General features: G+C 44.9%; 1 protein-coding gene across 1 annotated transcript in view; it reads left to right on the top strand.

The window, feature by feature from the left end:
• LOC311237924 (cyclic nucleotide-gated channel beta-3-like) overlaps positions 1-22152 on the top strand; it is a gene marked incomplete at both ends in the record, with an annotated part of 100224 nt that overhangs the window by 33616 nt on the left and 44456 nt on the right. The window contains 2 exons of the mRNA XM_084325899.1: positions 208-272; positions 20352-20474. Coding sequence (XP_084182025.1) covers positions 208-272; positions 20352-20474 — 188 coding nt within the window. The remainder of the gene's footprint in view (positions 1-207; positions 273-20351; positions 20475-22152) is intronic.

Below are 22152 nucleotides of genomic sequence, written 5' to 3'. Positions count from 1 at the left end.
GTCATTTACGTATCTCAAACCCTGCCCTCTTTTTTTGATCCTCCAATCACAACTGTTGCTTCCCTCAAGTTGGTCAGACTCAGAGGAAAGCGACTGTTGCGAGTGGAGGATCAGGAAAAGAGGGTGTGGTTCGAGATAAGTCCATTAGCTTGACACAAGAAAGTTGTATAGCCGTTGACTGTTTTTCTTTTGGTTCCTCCCCTAAAGATGAACACGTTCTTTGAGTTCAGTGACCGTCTGGAGAGCCTCATGGCCAAAGCCTACATTTGGAGGTACTGATCAAACCAGAGGTTAATGGATGAATAATATCTGAAAATGTATGTCATGTGGAAAATCCAACCCTTTCAGAAAAGCCATACAGATTTCACATGTGGGGAAAAAGAAATCCTGTGAATCCTCCTCCCGTGTGACTTACATCAATGGTTCTCAAAAAGTTCCAAGGGGATTATTTTCACTAAGCTTTTATTCACTAATAATAATAATAATAATAATAATAATAATAATAATAATAATAATAATAATAATAATAATAATAATAATAATAATAATAATAATAATAATAATAATAATAATAATAATAATAATAATAATAATAATAATAATAATAATAATAATAATAATAATAATAATAATAATAATAATAATAAAATAATAATAATAATAATAATAACAATAAACTGTATTTGTATAGCACCTTTCATACAAGAAGGGCTTCACAGCAAATTCAAATAGACATAGGCATAAAATGTACAAAGTAAAAGCAATGCAGAGAGTAAGAAAAGAGTAAATAATACATCAGATTTATATAGCGCTTTTCCAAATGCTCAAAGACGCTTTAGTAAAGCAATGCAGGTAATAACACTATCACTAAAAGGCAAGGTATGGCGAGGAGGGGGGGGGGGGGGGGGGGTAATGGTGGATTTTTTTTGTCAAATCAGTTGTGCAATAGTCACTTTTGGTGAGTTGTTTCTATACAATTCAGTTATATGACATTTAGGTATGACACAGGACTACACAAGCATTTTTAGTATAGAAATGTGTCAACAGACTAAAGCAGGGAACCACAATATTTTGCATACGAATTATGCAGAATGTAATATCATAACTGTCTATTACTTTTCTTGCAATTGAGCCAATTTTCCTTAGGTACGGTGTGTGTTCAACAGAATGTAGTATCAAAAACACATTCACAAAAAGTATGGGTTACTGAATGCTGAACTGCACTGTTATAATCACTAAGCCATTGTAAGACCTTACCTGTGTCCCTGTATCACTTGTCTCTGCTGCCCTTTGATAAAAAAACTTCCCTATGTCCATTTTCCTTTTTTTTGGGCATATTTCAGTTAGTCACAGCAGTCACCTAGTAAAAGTGAGATAATTGACAATATCAAAACATGCTAGGGCTGTACCGAATAGTTCGAAGCTTCGTTCATAATGTTGACATTCGAATTCTAAATCAACATAAAAATTGTAAAAACAATTTTTTTTACATTTCTTTTTGCCAAGGTATGGCGAGTGCCATACCTTGCCATACCAAATGGACGCCCCTGGATTAACGGCTTCTTCACACCCAGGACTGATGTGGAATAATGAACTACCTGTTTACTTCAGCATAGAATAGATGTAATTCATTGTTAAAAACTGTGGACTTAGGGCGGCTGGGTAGCGCAGTGGACTAAGCACTCGCCTACCACCGCAGAGACTCTGGGATCGAATCCAGCTGTCAGCGGTACCTCCGGCTTGGTCAGTCGTCCCTACTAACACAATTGGCAGTGTTAGCGGGTGGGAAACCGGTGGGGTTAAAACCTGGTCGTTGTAAACTGTGACTCCTACTGGTCGGTCGGGGCGCTTGTTTAGCAGGGAGGGGATCTGGGGGAAATGGCATGAACCTCTGCATGCGTTAGGTTCCCCCAGTGAAACTCCTCGCTGTCAGGTGAAAAGAAGCGGCTGGTGACTCCACATGTATCGGAGGAGGCATGTGGTAGTTAGTTCTACACCCTTCCCAGGCCGACAGTGGGGCAATGCGCGCAACGACCAGGAAGGGAATTGGCATAACAACTAAATTGGGATGGGTGAAAAATACAGAAAGCCCAAAAATAAATAGAATAAAAAAGTTAAAACCTGTGGACTAGTATAGCCGCTTCTTCACAACCAAGTCTGATGTGGAATAATGAAATACCTGTCTATTTCAGCATAAAATATCCCAATGGGAGAATTATTATTTTGATCATAGGTTTCACTCTGTCCTCTGCTACCTCTTCACCAAGTTTGAGAATAACGCACAGCAAGGCATATGCGAGCGTTAGCGTTAAATCTGGGTACCAGTCTGTTACTAGCAGATCCTGGAAAGCAAAACAAAGTTATTCAAACATCAAACATGGCACGAGCCATGAGAGCCACATAGAATTAACAAATAGGCCGAATTGATAATAGACAAGCTCCTTAACAAGTGTTCATTATGCTTTCAGCTAATAGGCACAACTTAATTTTTTATCTTATCATCCTTTTCGGTAAAAGGGATACATTTTTGGAACGCCTTACCAGCTGAAATAAAAACACAAACTGATCTGAAAACATTTAATGTCAAATTATTGTAATGTGATGTAATTATTGTATGATCATGTACAGTATGTCACTATTAATTATGTGCTCATTTTAACGAATGTACTTTTGGTAATGATGATTATGTAATGACCACTTTTAAGTAGAAAAGCCTAACCAGGGACAGGGGTTGCAAATTAGCCTTGGCTAGAAATCCTACATGCAATGCATCAGTATCTTGTTATTGTAACCAGCTACAGTACAATGTTTTCTTTTGCATTGTCCCTGACAAATAAACAAATAAATACAATTATATTAATATTATTTATGAACAATTAATATCTAACAACAAATATCTTCTCAGATGGGGTCCTTGGAACAAATTATTATCAAATGGGGGTCCCTTACCTATTACGTGTCTATTTGGGGGTCTTTGACATGAAAAAGTTTGAGAACCACTGTTTTCCATGACTCCAACGTGTACTTTACATGATTGCACATGACATCACACATAGCTTATGTGATGTCATCGCTGTGATCGCATGTAAATCGCATAAGAACAGATTTTTTTTACATGTGATGCCATGAAGGTTACAATTACTCAGGCACACGGTTTATAGTCACATGATGACGACACGTGAAAAACATGTTCTTATTTATTTCACATGTGAAATTGACCCATCTCAATCCCTGCCTTCTTTCCTTGATCCTCCAATCATGACTGTTGCATTCGAGGAAAGGCTTGAGATACAGTAGGTCCATTGATGTGGCTTTTCTGTAAAAAGGACTGCATCGGAAATGGATCATCAGTTCTTTTTTAATTAATATACATTATTCTATTTATTTATGTACATAATCAATTGTTTTGCACTGAATCAGTCCCATCACTGACCTATTACACTCTTCAAAAGTATTGAAATTTAATGAGTTGAATTGAACTGTGTTATAGGCCAACTGTATCCAACGTTGATCAGTGATTATAGATGACCCTTTCCACCAACTACCTGTAAATTAGTGTTTTAATTGGCAGGCTGTAAACTAAAAGTGTAACTGAGGGGTACAATTCCCTGACTGTATTGTTAGATATGATACTTACTACCACTACCTCTTGTACTTTAGACTCTGGCCACCCAGTACTAGGTATAAATAATTATGATAAACACTCCCACCTGATGAAACGGATCCAACACAAATGTACCAAGTCGAAAGTCTGCGTTTAATAATAATACATAGCAAAAGGTATGTACAACGATCACTTAATTACATTTATGATTTGAAATAGTATGCACTTTTATGGCAAATGAGTATTCGTAGGTAGATCAATATCGAATGTCCAATCTCTGATTGCGCAGGAAGCAAATATACAACCTGGAATATTTAGGGAACAATAGCAATGATACTTGAATGATTATATAGCTGGATACACTAGGGGAAGGTTCCGACTGCTTGTAGGACAGCTGGAGGGGGGGGGGTAGAGTCTGGCTGTATCCCGTCTGGCCGAGGGTATCCTGGGAGAGCCCACAGTCGTGCGACCCGGTGCCCAGCGATCCTCGATCCACAGATGAAAGCAGTTGGACTCTCTGTGGCCGGCGTCCTCCGGTCCACGATGGAGAGACGTGAGGCGACCTCGTCGTGTAGAGCGTCTTCTCACCTGTCGTCCTCTCCGGGGGGGGTATTTCCAACACACCGCAGTGTTGGCCTTTATCCATAGAATAATCAAAGTACTCAAAGCATAATCCAAGCCGTGGAAGGCTAGCCGTCGTCGGTAGAATAATCCAATATACAGGTCCACTCGCTCTTTGGCCTGGAGCTCCTCGGGTGCAGCTTCACGTGGGGTCAACCACCCTGGATAAGCGTCCAGCTGATGCCCGAAACGATGGGGGTGCTGATTACTATAGAACTCTTACCGCACGAGGCACTACATATGAATAGACTATTATTAGCTTAATAGAATACGTCCAACTCGACGATATAGTGCCAAATATGACTATTCAAATATTAATATACACGATGTCTCAATGCCGATACTGGGCCGAATTGGCCTTACTGCCCACACGTGGTTCGCGGGGAGCCTTTTGCGTCCGTCACTCTGTTGGAGGGTAATGAACTGGACTAAAAGAAAGCTCTACTTTAATAGCGCAGTATATATACGCACTATGAACAAATAGTACCATTAGTGGTGCGGTAGACATATTCCTACGCGGAACTAGGACTTGTCCATACATGTTGAGCGGTACGATTGAACCTGGTCTGAGGGGTATGGCGACCTGGCACCAAGGTCTCGTCCAATGGTAGAATGGAGACTATTATGGGATGTTCAGTAGACTAGAAGGGATATTCAATGCATATTGTACAAGGAATATACAAGGGATATCAGGGGATATACAAATACAATTAAATATATATATATAAATAAATATATATATTCGGTTTAATCTGATCCTTCAGAACAGCCGCCCCCTAATTGGTCCCAACCCAATTAGTTAAGCAGAGACAGATTAACCGCACTGTCTACCACTCAAGGGTTCGCTGTAAGGGTCAGTCAACTCACAAAGTCATAGGGTCATGGTCATCATCGATTGTGTCTGGGAGTCGGGGCAGTTCTATGAGCCTCGCCACAGGACGGGTGTAAATGCGCCCCTGGACGAGTACTTCAGCTGCTCGGACCTTGCCATCGGCACCGGTGATCACTTTGCTTACGCGGCCAGCCGGCCACATAGCTCTGGGTAGTGACTGGTCAATAATCATGACGACTGTTCCTTCCGTCAAATTGTCTCTCTCTTTTACCCACTTCTGGCGGGTCTGTAGAGACGGTAGGTAGTGCAGTAGGAAACTGCTCCAAAACTTGTCGGCTAATACTTGGCTATACCTCCACATTCGTCGGCCGTTCGCTTCTTCAGGCCGGTACATTGTCTGGGGTAACGCGGGATCTAGCCGCCCCATCAGGAGGGTGTTGGGGGTGACTGGGTCGACATCTGCTACATCACTGGAGACGTAACCGAGGGGCTTTGAGTTCAATACTCCCTCAATCTCCGTGAGGACTGTCATTAGGACTTCTTCCGCCACAGTCTGGGCCCCAAGTACTGCGTACAGGGCTGTCTTTATAGAACGTACTTCTCGTTCCCAAGTTCCACCGAAGTGGGGTGCGTTTGGGGGGTTGAATTGGAAGTCAATCTGGGCTGGAGCGAGGTGGGTCTTAAGTTCTGGGCCCATAGCTTGGAAGCTCTCCCTCAGCTCTCTTTCTCCGCCTTTGAAGTTTGTCCCGTGATCGGACAATAATGTAGACGGTTTTCCTTTCCGTGATGTGAATCTTCGGAAGGCCATAAGGAATGAGTCTGCGCTCATGGTCGGAAGGAGCTCGATATGTATCGCTCTGGTGGTCATGCATTTGAATACAATACCCCACCGCTTCTCGGTGCCTCTTCCTTTCTTTATGTGCAGCGGGCCAAAACAGTCCATGCCTGTTGAGTGGAATGGCTTGTCGCCGAGTCGGAGGCGACATGGAGGTAGGTCAGCCATCCGTGGTATGCTGGGCTGCGCGCGCCACTTTCGGCAGTCTAGACAGGTTCGCTGGAAGCGTCGCACCGCCTCTCTTCCTTGAAGTATCCAGTAACGACGTCTGATTTCCGCGAAGACTCTCTCTGCTCCTGCGTGGTGTACATCCTCGTCGTATTTCTTTATAATCAGCTCTGTGACCTTGTGTCGGCTGTTCAATACGATCGGGTACTTAATGTCATCCGGTAAATTGGGGGCTCTCCGCAGGCGACCACCCACTCTGATGAGGGTATGTGTGTCACTCTCGGGGGCCAGATGAATCAATCTGCTGTCTGATGGGACGGGCTTTCCTCCCTGTAGACAGTCTAGTTCATCGGGGAACGAGTCTCTCTGGGCTCGTTGCAGTAGAAGCAGTTCTGCTTCCTCGTAGTCAGCTGCTGACATATCAGCGGGGGACTTAATCTCTGGGTGGTGCCGCAGGAATGTCCGTTGCTGCGCACTCTCTATGGTAATGCAATCGTCTATGTTGGGGTCTGCGGAGACAACAGTGCTCAATCCACAGAACATGGGTTTCTTATTCTCAGCCTCCTGGTCACTTGCTTCCCTCGGGGTGGGCGTGGGCCAATCTCCTTCCGGGAGCTTGAGGAATGCTGGTCCGTCACTGTAGATGTTATGACGGGTTAAGTCATCTAGGGACATTCCCCGGGTGATGACGTCAGCTGGGTTGTGTTTTGTATCAACATAGCGCCAGTTTGCTTCTCCGGTTAACTCTCCGGTTAACTCTTGAATCTCAGTGACTCTGACTCCCACGAAGACTTTGTATTTGCATGAATCCGATTTGATCCAGGCGAGTACTGTCGTGGAATCTGACCACAGGATTGTTCTATGCACCGGAATGGTGAGCTCACGTTGGATGAGCGTGGCTAGATGCGCTCCTGCGAGGGCTGCGCAGAGCTCTAGACGTGGGATAGACTGTTGCTTGCGTGGGGCTATTCTCGAGCGGGCGAGGATGAATGCTGTGTAGATCTCTCCCCCCTCTTCTTGGGCCCGCAAGTAGGCTACTGATCCGTAGGCGACCTCGGAGGCGTCACTGAAGACGTGTAGATCCATTTTACATGTCTCTGGCCTCACCGTGGGTGGGAAGTAGCTTCGGCGTATATTAACGCCTGGGAGTGAGTGGAGTTCCATCTCCCACTCTCTCCAGGTGGATGCAAGGTGTGCGGAAATGGGGTCGTCCCAGCCCTGGTCCTTGTCCCACAATGCTCGTACAATCATCTTTGCCCTGGTGGTGTACGGTAGTATACATCCTAACGGGTCATATTGTCGGGCGAGTGTTCTGTACACACTCCGTCTGGTGGTCGGTATTGCCGTCGACCTTCCCTGCTCCGTGGTCAGGGGTTTGTGTCTATAGTGGAGCGAATCTGTTTTGAAGCGCCACACTAGTCCTAGTGTCATCTCTTGGGCTTCTCCTGGGATTGTGGCCATCCAGGTCTCGCTGCTCGCTGCCTTGTCCTCGGAGGAGAGGCTGCGCCGTACGTGCGGATCGCTGCTGGCCCACTGCCTGAGATCAAAGCCGCCTTTGATCAGAGAGGCGCGGAGTTTAAGTAGGAGAGCCTCGGCTTCTTCCTGGGTCGAAGCGCTTTGTAGACAGTTATCTACGTAGAAGCTGTTCTTCACACTGTGTCGGACCTCTTTGTCCGCTGCTGGGTCCTCTGCGACATGTCTCTATAGTGCAAATGTAGCACAGCATGGGCTGCATGTAGTTCCGAAAGGGAGGACTTCCCATTGGTAGATGGCTGGGTGCTCATCTCCTGGCCTCTCTCTCCATAGGAACCGCAACAGGGGCTTGTCCTCCTCTACTAATCTCACCTGCAGGAACATCCCTTTGATATCCCCGCTGATAGCCACCTTGTCCTGGCGGAAGCGGAGTAGTACGCCTAGTAGGGAGGGGCCGAGTGTAGGACCGGGCAATAGCTCTTTATTCAGATTTTGGGATCCGATCTGGTAGCTGCAGTTAAACACGATGCGGTCTTTGCCGTTGTGATGAACCTTGTGGTGGGGCACGTACCACGATTCAGTCGTCTGGTCGGCCTCTTTAATGTCAATCTTTGTGACGTGTCCCGCTGTGATGAGCTTCTCAATCTCAGCGCGGTATACACTTTCTTGGGCGGGGTCCTTGGCTAAGCGCCGCTCTGTGTTTAGTAGGTACCGCTCTGTGGCGTCTTTCTTTGCGTGAAAGGTAGGCATCCCTTCCCGCCGCAGGAGTGGCGTGGCGTATCTCAACACGCCGCTGACTGGGACTCTCTTTGTTCCCGTCTCGAGGAGGTTAATGGCGTAGATGTCATCTTTAGAGCGAATGTCTTTCCTTTCGTTCTTAAAGGGCATTTGTTCTAAGGTCCATGGCCTCTCTACATGCTGCAGGAGTGCGGTGTCTCCCTCTGTGACTCGGGAGTGGAGACAGCTAGTGGCTGTGGTTCGGTTGAGAGATTTGGCGAGTGGGCCTTGGAGAGTCCATCCTAGGCGGGTCTCGACTGCTGCAGGACAGCCTCTGGGTCCGGTATGAACCCGGTCTATCGGGACAATGAGGTCTGTATGGTCGGAGCCTATCAACAGTGTCGGGGTAGCACCGTCTATGAGTGGGATCGGTAGCTTGCGTAGATGTACATATTTCTCCATCAGCTTGGCTACGGGGTATGTGTACCACGAGAGTCCTATTTCTTGGCTGGTGAAAGCGTCTGTAATCCTGTACCGTCGCTCGGGCTGGCCGCTTGCTGCGATAGAGAATGAGACATTCTCGCCCTTTATCGTTTTCAAATCTCTTCTTATTGTCCGAATTGTCATTTGGTTTTCGCTCCCCCGCAGCCCTAGCTGGGCCGCAGCGGACGCGAGCAGAAGGGTCTTCTCTGACCCGTCATCAAGGACGGCGTAAGTGTCCATGACTTTATTCTGGTAGCTCAATGTCACACGGACTACCTTTAAGAGCACTCTGGCTCCGCTGCTGCTGGCGGGGTCGATGTACATGACGCTTGCTTTGCTGCTTGATGGTGCGGGTGGAGGCCGCCGTCTGTTACTGTCGTGGAGTATGTCCAGATGGGCTCCATCGCACCGACTGCACTTTTTCTTTAAGCGGCATTCGGCTGCCATGTGTGATCGCGCACAGCGAAAACAGCGTCTGTTGGACTTTATCCATTGACTCGCTTCCTCCGCATTCATCTTGGGGAATGAGTCACATTGTGACAGCCAGTGTTCTTTCTCACAGTAGGGGCACACTATCTTCCACTTCTCCTTTCTTGAGGGGGTACTGTGGCTCCTACTGCTTGGCACTGACTCCGATTGGTGCATGACAGTCACCGATCTTCTTCCATCATTTAGTCTCCTGGTTCCTTCTCTGGAGCCAGGGGTGCTCCGTCCGAATGTATCTAGCCGTAAGCTGCTGACTTCTCTCGCCAGGAAGTCGGCTAGATCGAGGAGGTTCGGTTCGGGGCCATTAGGGTCTCGGTGGTCTCTCTGCCGCCTAAAGCGCTCCTGTCGGGCGGGCGGTAGCTTCTCCAAGATCCTCTCTACATTTGAGTTGGCGTATAGTTCATGCCTACCCTTTTCCCTCTGCGCTCCCAGCATCCCTACCAGGGACTGCACTCTGATGGACAGGTCGTCCAGTGCTCGATTGTCTGTTGCTGGGGGTAGGCGGTCGATGTGCCTGATCTCCTGGATCACGTAATCCCATATACGTCCATATCTCTGGTCCAACGCTACCAGCGCTGCGGTGTATGGGGTCGTGGAGGTGGCGTAGGCGAGCGCTATGTTGTGCGCGCGGGGTACCTTTAAATGCTTCAGTAGTATCGCGTATTTATGGCGTTCATCAATGACATCCACCAACATTGTCTCCAGACACATGCGGAGCTCCGTATACTGGGCCCGGTTCTCCTGGGTGAAGTCTGGTACCATAGGTGTGCCAATGTATGACGCGGATTGTTGATACATCGGCGAGCGTTGGGGGAGAGGCCTCCTAGGCGAGTCTCCTCCTGCTCCTTGGCGTGGGCTGGTACCGGCTGTGTACCATGGCCCGCTGGTCCCGGTGCTGTTCCTCGGTGCGGGTCGTGCGTCGTGCTCACCCGTGAATAGCGTCGGGGGTCTGTAGCGCAGCTCCGCGGGGGTATAGCCTGGGCTGTACTGGACCTCCTGGTCCGGTAGAGTACTGTGCTGTCGTCGGGCGTGGTTCTCCTCCTCTTCCTCTTCGTCTTCCGTTCGGTCATCCAGGGCTTGTAGTCTCTGATTTAGCCTCTCCGCAGTGTATGCTGCTCCTTCCCGGTGGCTGGGTCTCGCTTGGACCGGTTGGGGAAGGGGGTCTGCGGGGGGTATAAACCTCGTCTGTTGGTCAAGTTCAGGGTCGCTTACTCGGCTAGGGGATGCCGCCCTGGAGTGATGTCTAGACGAGTTCCTGGAGCCTCTGGTGGAGGGAGGGGGTGTTGTCCTTCTGATCAGCTGTTCTATTAGTTGCGCTTGTGCTCTGTCGCGCTCGGCTTCGCGCTTGGTGAGATCCGATTCTCTCTGGGCACCGGTGGCGGCGCGCTGGGCGTCGGCCCGGTCTCTTGCCATATTCTCTTCCATCTGAATGCGTCTTATTTCCAGGCGTATGTGCTCTTCTTCGCTCCGTTGCTGTATCTGCAATCGATCGCGTTCACCCTGGAGTCTATCGCGTTCAGTAGAGGCTTTCAGGCTGACGAGGAATGCCTGCTGTAGTGTCCTCTCTGCCTCGCTGGGAGAAGACGGTTGTATAGGGGAGCCGTCCCTTGGGGTACTCCGTGCGGGGTCTTGGAGCTCTATCTCCACGGTGCTCTCCTCATCTTCTTCCGTGCCGAGTTCTCTCTCGGTAGTGTTGTCTTCCTCCCGGGACTCGTCGGGGACTACTTCTTCGGTATTGGCGGGGTGTAAGGTCATGTCTGGTTCCCCCTGGTCCCCACCGTGAGCTGGGTCAGTTACGTTAGAACCCATAGGGGCCTCTATGGTCGGGGTAGCCTGGTTGTTAGGGTTAGACATAATTTAACTTTCTAGTTTTACCGCGTTTACTGTTGGTAGAAGACTAGGTTGTTGACTGACAGCGTAAGCCTCTAGGTACTGAGGGAGCTGTCGTTTGCGCCGCGGGCGTTGTTGGTTAGGAGGATCGTTTCGTGGAGTGTTCATCATAGGCCATTTTAATATTAATAACACTATATTAATATTACACTGATTACCATCCGGCTCGAAGGACCAATTGTAACTGAGGGGTACAATTCCCTGACTGTATTGTTAGATATGATACTTACTACCACTACCTCTTGTACTTTAGACTCTGGCCACCCAGTACTACGTATAAATAATTATGATAAACACTCCCACCTGATGAAACGGATCCAACACAAATGTACCAAGTCGAAAGTCTGCGTTTAATAATAATACATAGCAAAAGGTATGTACAACGATCACTTAATTACATTTATGATTTGAAATAGTATGCACTTTTATGGCAAATGAGTATTCGTAGGTAGATCAATATCGAATGTCCAATCTCTGATTGCGCAGGAAGCAAATATACAACCTGGAATATTTAGGGAACAATAGCAATGATACTTGAATGATTATATAGCTGGATACACTAGGGGAAGGTTCCGACTGCTTGTAGGACAGCTGGAGGGGGGGGGGGTAGAGTCTGGCTGTATCCCGTCTGGCCGAGGGTATCCTGGGAGAGCCCACAGTCGTGCGACCCGGTGCCCAGCGATCCTCGATCCACAGATGAAAGCAGTTGGACTCTCTGTGGCCGGCGTCCTCCGGTCCACGATGGAGAGACGTGAGGCGACCTCGTCGTGTAGAGCGTCTTCTCACCTGTCGTCCTCTCCGGGGGGGGTATTTCCAACACACCGCAGTGTTGGCCTTTATCCATAGAATAATCAAAGTACTCAAAGCATAATCCAAGCCGTGGAAGGCTAGCCGTCGTCGGTAGAATAATCCAATATACAGGTCCACTCGCTCTTTGGCCTGGAGCTCCTCGGGTGCAGCTTCACGTGGGGTCAACCACCCTGGATAAGCGTCCAGCTGATGCCCGAAACGATGGGGGTGCTGATTACTATAGAACTCTTACCGCACGAGGCACTACATATGAATAGACTATTATTAGCTTAATAGAATACGTCCAACTCGACGATATAGTGCCAAATATGACTATTCAAATATTAATATACACGATGTCTCAATGCCGATACTGGGCCGAATTGGCCTTACTGCCCACACGTGGTTCGCGGGGAGGCTTTTGCGTCTGTCACTCTGTTGGAGGGTAATGAACTGGACTAAAAGAAAGCTCTACTTTAATAGCGCAGTATATATACGCACTATGAACAAATAGTACCATTAGTGGTGCGGTAGACATATTCCTACGCGGAACTAGGACTTGTCCATACATGTTGAGCGGTACGATTGAACCTGGTCTGAGGGGTATGGCGACCTGGCACCAAGGTCTCGTCCAATGGTAGAATGGAGACTATTATGGGATGTTCAGTAGACTAGAAGGGATATTCAATGCATATTGTACAAGGAATATACAAGGGATATCAGGGGATATACAAATACAATTAAATATATATATATAAATAAATATATATATTCGGTTTAATCTGATCCTTCAGAACAAAAAGGTTACAGTTCATTGTCGCATCATCATCCAATTGACCTATAGATAGAGACCCACCAATAGCTGAACGTTTGCTGGCACCACCAGGTGTAACGTTTGGGGTTTTGCTCTCCTCTGGGAGCAAAAGCCCTAGCGTTACCTGATGGTAATTAACCTGTCTATCTGCCCTGATTGCATTCATTGGTACCTGGTGTGTATAGTTAAGTTGGCTTTATATGTTCTTCCTGGTTACTATTCAGATCGTCAGTCGATCACTGAACCTTACCGTGAGTACTATACTATGCATTCTGTCAAAGCATTATCGCTCCTTCGCCATGTATAGTAATTGCCGTGTCTTTGCCTTACTTACTGTGTGCTTATGTAGCACCGTCGCCCATCGTGTTTATTTCATGCTGTGTTTTGGAGACAATGTTTTCTCCCCTTTGCTTTCCCTCTTTTTGGAGACAAGTACTCTCCCCTTTTGTTTGCTCACCGTTGTTGGCGCGTACGCCTTTGTTTGAGAATCAACACCTGTCTCTCGTCTATCCGTTCTGCACTGCACCTGGGTCCAACACACCTACCCAACTCGTAACACCAGGAGGATGTATTCCAGCTGTCAGCTGTGCATTGATATGGTATTACATCTTTTGATAGGGATATGTGGGATATTTGTAGATATCCTGATGAAGAATGTGCTCAGTCAACCGAGGCTTGGATAATAACAAAGGTTTATTAACCAAACAGATAGAATACATAGAGAGAATGGCTGAGGCTCTGGCCCCAGGTGATCAGCTGAAATTACCCAGGTAAGAAGCCTTGATTGTGGTCGGGAGGAGCCCTTTATACTTCAACAAAGGGGGTGTGTGGTCCCATTTGATAGGTCAGATGGGGGGGAGGGGGTACAGGTTTGGGGACACAGGGGAGGGGGGTGATTCCACAGAGAGGGGGGGGGCACAGGTAAGGGGAACATATTTACATGAGGACATATTATACCACAATACTCACTTTTCTTTCTTATAATGTGGGTGAGATTAATGTATAATATACCAGGATTGTTTGGAACAGGTAAAAGTGGGGACCGATGTAATCCATCGGTTATCAGATAATGAAAAAATAGAAAATAATTAAAATAATGAAAATGTTGGCCAATGTGTTCTGTTGGTTGGCCTAATAATTTAAACTAGTATTATTTATATACATGATTCATGACATGATCGACTGGACTGCGGTCTGTGTTATTTTGATATCAGAGATGTGGGAATAGATGTCACCCTTTTCTTTTATTAATCGCTCAAAATACCTATATCAATGAGTGGTCCTCATCTCTGATATCAAACAACAATTAACATAATCATTAGAAGCTATCGCTGTGCAAATATCTTGGCATACCTTCAGTCGTTCATGTCGTGACTCTGGGGAGCTAATGTGATCGTTGTGCATACAGGCATCGTAATAAACCAATTAAATACATGCACTGTCTGTGTGGTCAGAGTGCACAGGGTGAAAAAACAAAATTGTGTTCATAATTATTAGGAATCGGATTTACACATAAGGCTAATGTGTACAAAAACATTTTAACAACCGTTAACCTGGTGGTTAATAAAACTAACATGATTGATTATGGGAAACTGTTCACAAATATATATATATATATTTGCACATTTTGTGATGATTCTTGATGAAATTACTTAGGATCCAGTTGTATTTAATCTGAGTTTGAGTGTCACTTTCATCTGTGATTGCCTCAGCTTTGTTGGTCTTTACTTAGAATCAGGCAATTTTCTCCATTTCTTCTCTATAAATGAGGAGATAAAACGTCTTATGCATCGCTTCTGTATGTAATTCTAGTGCATATACTATCAATGGTTCACCATACAGGTGCAAAACAACGTTACATGTCCTCTTCTATGAGAGAATAAAACAACTGATTCTTTCTTGTCTGACAATACAATTTTGTAACCTAAGTAATTCTAATGTGATGTAATGTGATCATGTGGTCACTTCTTCCTTCAGCAATACATTTTAGCTCATTATTACTAACCATTGTTAATGCTTTCTCATTGATTTCTTTTCATCACATCCCTAGTTCATCGTTTTGCAGATACATACAATTGTGTGAAAAGTTTCCTGCTTGTGAAGGTATTAATCTGAATGATGTTGCGTCGTTGTTGACAAGGTGTTCTCTGTCGGTCGTGTGGCAGGGCCAAACAGTAACACATAAAAATTAAATAAATACATACAATAGACATTACCTTAGTGGCTAATGTGTCAAAATAAAATTGAAAACCGTTAACCTAGTGGTTAATATAAAAGGTGATTATGATAATCGTTATGCATTGTTCTGTGGTGCATACTATCAATGGTCAAAACAAACTTGGTGTCTTGGAACAATCCAACTGGTTCTGCCCTGTTTAACAATACCATTTTGCAATGTGACTCTGTGATCATTTCTCATTGTCATTATAAAATTGGTTAATGCAATCTTACTGATTGTATTTCATCATATTCCTAGTCAATAATTTTCCAGATACATATGAACTCTGTGAAACAGTTCTTGTTTGTGAATCTGACAGTTGCTGTGAAGTGTTGATCATCTGTTCTCGGTCTGTCGTGTGGCAGGGCCAATACATACATAACAATGTGGACAATGTGTGTTCAGAAGTATCTTGTTCCACAGGTCTCTGATGATGTCTCTTCTTGACGATGCAGTCGGGAACATTCACTGGTCGTCGTTCATTCAGAGGGGGCCTACAGGAGGTCGCCGTCCGCTCCCTGTGTACCTTGTCAAGGGTCACCGGTAGCAGTCAACTATAGTGGTCTTTTCCTGCAGCCTATGTTGTTCTCCACCACCATCACATGTCTGCCACTGTGCTCACGCTTGGCCCCTATCAGGCCTAGAGACATGGTGGTCAGGGCGTTCTTGAACGTGCTGTGTGGTGGTTGGTCCCCCCCGTTCCTCGTCATCGCGGTACTAGAGGGGCGAGGGGGCGGGCGTTTTTGAATGTGTTGTGCTGGTTTCGCTGTCCTCTCCTCGTCATTGCGGTACCACTTGATGGAGGGTGAGGGCCCGCCGGTGTAGTGGCTAGTCAGTAGGACGCTCTTTCTCACACGGATGACAATTTTGTCATGGGAATCCACCTTGATGGTCGGGGACTTCAGTTCCCGTTTGCAGGTGATAGGTTTGGTCTGTCGTGGTCTGCAGTGCCGGGGTGGAGGCCGTCAAAAGGTTGATCTCCTCTTCGTCAGTGTCTCCTTGGTCAGTCTCCTTCGTGGTCCCCTGCTCCACTTTCTTGGGGATGTCTGTGGGCTGGGTTGGATGGTTCTCCCACGGTTGTTGTCGTCGCCTCTGGTTGTGTCCGCAGCTCCTTGGCGGCGTCCCTGGTGGTTCTATGCTGTCGTGGGTCGCTCAGGTCACTGGGTTGTGTTCCTCTCTGTCTGGTCCTGCTGTCGTTCGTGGTTCAGGTCACGCGTCGTCTCACTCGTCCTGTCCTCTCACCAATTCGTGATCTCAGGATGCGTACGATGGTGTGCTTCTTCAAGATACTTACCTCGCCATGACTTCTCGGTTGTTCTTCACATCTCAGTGTGGCTCATCATAGCATAGCATGGGGAAAAAACATAAAATCTAGGTAGCCAGTTAATTTTGCATGAAAAACCATCATTCGTTTTGTCATCTAACCCTAACTAACCTTACTGTCATGCATTTGTCCTAATAAACTAACCTACACTGTAGCACTCAACACTTTGATGACCATTGTTACTCAGCTGATAGAGGTGTGCCCTGCCTGATGTCCTGTCGTACAGAACCTGTGAGTCGCTTTGGATAAAAGTGTCAGCTAAATGATCAATGTTGTTGATATCTTGTACATTTAGATAATTGTGTTTCAATTTTGGTGGTTGATAATTTTGCAGTCATGGAAATGTATTAGTTGTTAAAAGAATAGTCTAAGGAATAGTCATGCATGTTATTGGTTATAAACAGAGAATAGAAGGAGGGGATTGTAAGTAGTTGTTTTCATCATTAATCTTTCATCTCGGGCACTTCTCTAATTCATGTGCCTCTTGAAAAGAGATGATGAAAACGACTGGTTAGTTATTGTTAGTATGGGAGTTAGGTAGATTTTCATAACTGCAAATTCATCACCGGTGTCTAATTCATGTTAATTAAGTGGTTCTCTGTTGCCATCCACCGCCAGGTGAGTTCATCAAGTCTGTGGTCACGAGTGTAGGCATTTGCATTGCTTTGTCTCCCAAGTGTAAATCTGCATCTAAAGCGATACTTCCTACTATACTAAGTGGAGATACTAAGTTGAGTCTCTATAGATGTGGTCAGACTGGCTATTTGCATTGTCTTTCACTCCACATCGTCCTCAGCTGGTTTGAGTGTTCAAATGTAGATTACTTTGGGGTCTCAATTTAAATGATTGTAGCTGGTCTCACTTTGTGTCTTGTCTGTGTTCAGATGCAAATCACTGGAGTTTCAACTTTTGTGATACAATGTGTTTACACCCATTCTGCATCTTGACCCAGAGCCAGATCTCTTGGTTGTCTGTAAATACAAACACATGTTAATTTCCCACTCTTTTCTTTTATTCTGGGTGAATCCTCTTTGACTGTCTGTGTGCTCAACAATTTGGGTGTAGTCATTCACTGTTTTGCATCTCGCCTCAGAGCCAGATCTGTAAATACAAACACATGTTAATTTTCCACTCTTTTCTAAGACCATCTGAGTGGGTTCTCCTTGATTGTCTGTGAGCTTAACAAAACATCAGCTATTTCTCATCCATCCCGTCCTAGGATGTAATGATAGTGTTATCATTTATCAATCATATCGCATATGTACACAAGCATCATATGAATGTGGACCCACACATTTTGAATCATGTTTAAAATGTCTTACAATGGAAAGGGCTAGTTATCTTTCATTGGTTCTTTAGATAAACACATTAACTCAAGTGAATATAACCTAAACATCTTACTTTTAAACATGATCTATGTTGTTTGTGCCCAAGTTTTTCAACATTGAAAGCTTATAAAGTCTAATCTAACGCTGTTTATGTGGACAATTCCTGTACTGCCATATACTGGGAACCGGAAGTGTTTGTTTAGCTCCCATGGTCAGTATGACCGGTACGCCCACAGATGTATTATAATTCTGAAACAGACATTGTAATTAGCTTTATGTGACTTATAATGTGTAAATTAAAGCACATAAACACTCAAGTGATCTGAGATAGTTGTAATTTACTGTAACTGAGATGATAGTTGTGTATGTACAGTTAGATGTAGCAGTACTGACTATCTGTATGTCATGTATGTCATAATATGTCCTGATAAATTGAAAATGGGGGACCCTGATGTAAACAAATCTGGTATTGAAAATGGGGGACCCTGATGTAAACAAGACTAAAGTCTCTCTCTGGTCTGCATCCCCTTAACAATTGTGTGTTGAGCTGTGCTGTATTGTACCTATTCTGCAATCTGTTAATAAAGTTTTCAATCAATCAATCAAAGCATCTATATTTATGATTTTCATACTCACCGGGGAAAGCTGTTTTGTTGACGTTGGATCCGTTACGTGTCGTCAGCAACCCACATCTCGCCACCGCAACTTAACATTTTCCAATAGCAGCGCGCACATACATATACAAATAAAACATATACTACACGTGGATTTCACGCACCCTTGGCCTTGGGCACATTACACTTTACGTTCGCTTATGGATAGTTTAATATAAAATAATAACTTCACGGCGCGCATAGCGTCACGTCATTGCTCCATGCGACGTTCGTGTGTTCTCATTCGCCTCGGAAATAACGCTTTGCAATTCATACAGTATTTTTCCCACGAGCTCTCAATAGCCTGGAATTCCTATACCAGCGTTTTGTTACCGAATGAACGCGCCTGTGCATATGTGAAACGTAAACAAACTGAAACGATAAAACTATACTTCTCCAAATGGCCGTTCCCGTGGGCCGGTGTTCTGCGGAATCCGGAAATTACTATCCTAGTTTGTTCCCGTGAACTGCACTTCAATGTTATTCTTTGTATAACGGTAACTCGTCTCTCAATGCTCGTTGCGCTATCCGCAGCCGGTTCTTGACTCAATAAAGCAACGCGACGGGTCCTATAATACTTGTGCACATACGAACGAGACTTAAACAGACAAACAAACAATAATACATATAAGTTAACGTGTGTGTATATATCTGACTGTATTGGATCGCTGTACGTTTAGTCGGCCAACATCTGTTGCGACAAGGCATTTATCCCTTGATTTAACTACACATCGTTATTAAAATCATAACGACCGAACCTGACTTCGAAATTTACCAGCGATATATTAGATTATATATACCTTTTAATCATACTCTCGGCCTCTTAACCCGCGACTAACGTCCTGTTTAATGTACTTTCCGCGACTGATGTCCCGTTTAATGTACATTTACGTACTCCCGGGACATCGCGTAATCATGTACTAACTAGGACATCGCGTGATCATCTTCCCGCTATCTGTATTGATCAATTGGTTAATTTAATCCAAAATACATCGTTTTCAGGAATGGAAGAGATTGTGAGCTTAGTTTGAGGTTGAAACAATGAATATTATGACGCTACTCTGGTAATTTCTAATTATGATTCCATCAGCTTCTCGGTCCTACTTCCCGCCTCTTTGTAAAGGAATCACAGAACGTTTTTAACAGAGTAGCGTTTTCCAAGGATATCACATCATAATAAGCTCACGTATCTTCTTTTGTTGTACTGTGTGCCTTAGCTTTTGGTCGGCTCCGACTCGACCAGGAATAGCACTTCAACCTTTGTGCCTAAACTTTTGGGACTAGCACATATAACCCATCCTTTCAGAACCGCCTGATAAGGACCCAGGTGCACGCGCGCCCTGGTAACGATTCTCAATACAGATCAGATATATTAATGCACATTATTCTTACTCAGCCATGGTCTCAATATTTGACAACATTCTGTAATATTCACCTGGCACAGAGAAAAGCGGGAAGGTTTTTTAATTCCTTTCCATACATTTTTGGTCGACCAGTCTATATACTCACTTTTCTCTGTATAGATGAAACGATACAGCATGCCGGGAGGACGCAAAAAGTCCGTCACAAGTTCGTAGACGCCAATTGTGGGATATTCGTAGATATCCTGATGAAGAATGTGCTCAGTCAACCGAGGTTTGGATAATAACAAGGGTTTATTAACCAAACAGATAGATTACATAGAGAGAATGGCTGAGGGTTTCCCCCCAGGTGGTCAGCTGAAATTACCCAGGTAAGAAGCCTTGATTGTGGTCGGGAGGAGCCCTTTATAGTTCAACAAGGGGGGTGTGTGGTCCCATTTGATAGGTCAGATGGGGGGGAGGGGGTACAGGTTTGGGGACACAGGGGAGGGGGGTGATTCCACAGAGAGGGGGGGGGGCACAGGTAAGGGGAACATATTTACATGAGGACATATTATACCACAGATACCTATCACAAGCCTTGCCCTCTTTTCTTGACACAACTCCAATCACATCTATTGCTATCCTTGGTCAAGCAAAGATTTTTTTTTTGGACCCTCTGTTGTTACGGTATCCTTGGTCACGTTAAGAGAGGGGGGTCAGTTAACTTTGGACAGAGAGAGATGCTGAATGTTGTGATTCTGTTTCACTCCTAGAGTCATAAGGACCATTGGCTATCTTCTCTTCGTGCTTCACGTCAATGCCTGCTTCTACTATGTGGCTTCAGCCTACCAGGGCATCGGCAAGACCAAATGGGTCTACTCTGGCTTAGGGTCTGCGTAAGTACCCATATATTATAGGTCTAAGAGCTGTAAAAAAATTATTTTTTGATATTTTAAAGCCAATCATACCATGGTCTGCATGAATACTCTTTTCTGATTGGCCGGCAGGTGTGCGTTAAAAACGTTTAAGTTTGGCTCAAGTTTCAGCTCACATAGTTCAGCTCAAGTTTAATCACCGTTCTAACTTCATCCGCTACCCAACCTGTAACCATAGCAACATTAAAGAGCACTCGTTATCAACTGTGGCGAGCATAGCAACTTGATAAACCGGGACACGTCAATGGCAAGTGCAAAACTTTCACCAAAGATTTGCGAATGCTTTTATTTTATATTGTTGGCAAATGACCATGGTATAAGTGGAATAATCAACTTGTAGGTGTGTGTTAAACGTTTTTATGGCGAGGTGCTGTGTGTCGGGTGGTTCTTTACATCCACATCATGCCTTAAAACATGTAGCTACAATACAGTAAATGTGTGTGTGTGTCTGTGGGGGGGGGGGGGGCTTTATGTGTGTAGTTGTGTGTTCTTAATACTGTGTGTTATTTTAATTTGTTTAAATGATGTTGTGGTTGACAATAGTTACACATACTGTCAGGGCCGTAGCCAGGGTTTAGAAATTAGGGAGGTCCATTTATTTTTTTGGCCCAGACCGGCCCACTATAATCGGTCGGACACCACCCACCAGTACACCATCCTTACGGTCCCCTTAAATATGCGTACCTACTGTACTATTCCCCCCCCCAACCCATTACAAAGCTGGGTAGTAAGTGCCATGGACAAGTGGACCAGTGTACTCACTCGCTCTTGGCTGAATCTTGTTTTGGGTGGTGATGTAAAAACACCTGCATCATAGCAGGCTCAGGATGGGCAACGTAGTCTATAGCCTGTTCATCCCTGTCTCTCTCCTCCACAACCTGGCTTGACTAGACATAAGGAGAGAGATGATTACAATTAACTGGTACATTCAGGTCCAGAATTGTTGGAATCCCCTGACAAAGATGTGCAAAAAGCTGTACAATTTAAACAATACCATACTGGTAATTAGAAAATAGTTGTTTATTCAATGAATGCATGGAGCAGTTCCATCTTATTTCATTTGATACTAACTACTCAGTTCATACAGATTTCAAGTATTCAAATATCAATGATGAATATTGCATAAGGTTTACACAGTTAATAGATCACCTTCTTGTTTTATATTCATCTTATATGGCAATTAAATCAATGGTGTGTTTGTTTGGGGAGTTTGACCTATGTGCCTACCACGTGAAGGTGCATGATCAATGGACAGCACAAAAACAATTTGTGTAGGTGGAGACTAGAGCTACCAACCTACCACAGATAGTAATAAGTTATTAAGAGTAAGTAATCCATACCATATATATCCTAATAGTTACCTTATTACCATACTTGGCTGAAAACAAACTTTGCTGCCTGTTGTGAATGTGTTTTTCCCTGTAGGCTAATACATAAGTAGGCATACATTTTTGCAGTTGAGGAAAAATTTGCAGTTGAGTAGGCTATAATGTGCTGTGTTTTTATGTCTTCCATCGAGGACCACCTTGGAAATAAGTGTTAATGCTTGTTAATGAATGCTTTTAGGTGATATCCTCAGGAATACAAATTGGTCAAGATCATTTGTTTTTATGATGTGTTTTTAATTTCCAAATAAATC

This window comes from Notolepis coatsorum (assembly GCF_963971535.1).
Source record: "Notolepis coatsorum genome assembly, chromosome: 12".
In the NCBI taxonomy this organism is placed as follows: Eukaryota; Metazoa; Chordata; class Actinopteri; order Aulopiformes; family Paralepididae; genus Notolepis; species Notolepis coatsorum.
Note: the sequence above shows the minus strand (reverse complement) of the source record. Positions and strands in the feature narration are given on the sequence as shown.